Source organism: Larimichthys crocea, unplaced genomic scaffold (assembly GCF_000972845.2).
Source record: "Larimichthys crocea isolate SSNF unplaced genomic scaffold, L_crocea_2.0 scaffold729, whole genome shotgun sequence".
Taxonomy (NCBI): Eukaryota; Metazoa; Chordata; class Actinopteri; family Sciaenidae; genus Larimichthys; species Larimichthys crocea.
In genome coordinates this window covers 1-682 of record NW_020859633.1, presented here as the reverse complement: position 1 = coordinate 682, position 682 = coordinate 1, and the positions used below count along the sequence as shown (strand labels likewise).

Here is a 682-nt window from a genome sequence, read left to right as displayed (position 1 = left end):
AAGTCTTCATAATTTAACATTCCTTTAACAGTAATTTCACCAGTGGAAGGATTCAGATTAAATGTTTCTTGTGTTTTCTCTGATGTATATAAACTGTATGTGTATGTTAAATCAGAATTTGATCCTTCATCTAAATCTGTTGCATTGAGATGAATAACAAGGCTTCCAATGGGAGAATTTTCCATTACTTTTATACTGTAACTTGTCTTGTCAAATGTAGGAGCGTTATCGTTTGTATCTAAAACACGAACAATAACACTGGCAGTGCCTGAACGAGCAGGTGTGCCTCCATCTACAGCTGTGAGTATTAAATTATGAACAGCTTGCTGCTCTCGATCTAAAGTCTTTGTTAAGATTAATTCTGCAAACTTAGACCCATCTCTTCCAGTCTGAACTTCAGTGTTAAAATATTCACTTTCACTCAGATGATACGTTTTAACTGAATTACTTCCAACATCAGGATCAACTGCATTGCTGAGAGAGAATCTCTCTCCTTTTGGTGTCGCCTCAGATAGGTCTAAATGTATGACGTCTCTTCGAAATTGTGGGGCGTTGTCGTTCATGTCCAAAACTTCAACTTCTATATTAAAAATTCGTACTGGGTTTTCTAATATTACTTCCATTTTCAAGTAGCACAGTGTCAGCATTTTTGTAGGGCAAAGATATTCTCTATCTATCTTCT

The 682-nt window shown here is 35.9% G+C and overlaps 1 protein-coding gene across 1 annotated transcript in view; it reads right to left on the bottom strand.

Moving 5' to 3' along the window:
- LOC109137678 (protocadherin alpha-C2-like) overlaps positions 1-677 on the bottom strand; it is a gene marked incomplete at both ends in the record, with an annotated part of 2,076 nt that extends 1,399 nt beyond the window's left edge. The window contains one exon of the mRNA XM_027276946.1: positions 1-677. This exon is cut by the window's left edge and continues 1,399 nt beyond it. Coding sequence (XP_027132747.1) covers positions 1-677 — 677 coding nt within the window.
- Between the last annotated feature and the right edge of the window lie 5 nt (positions 678-682).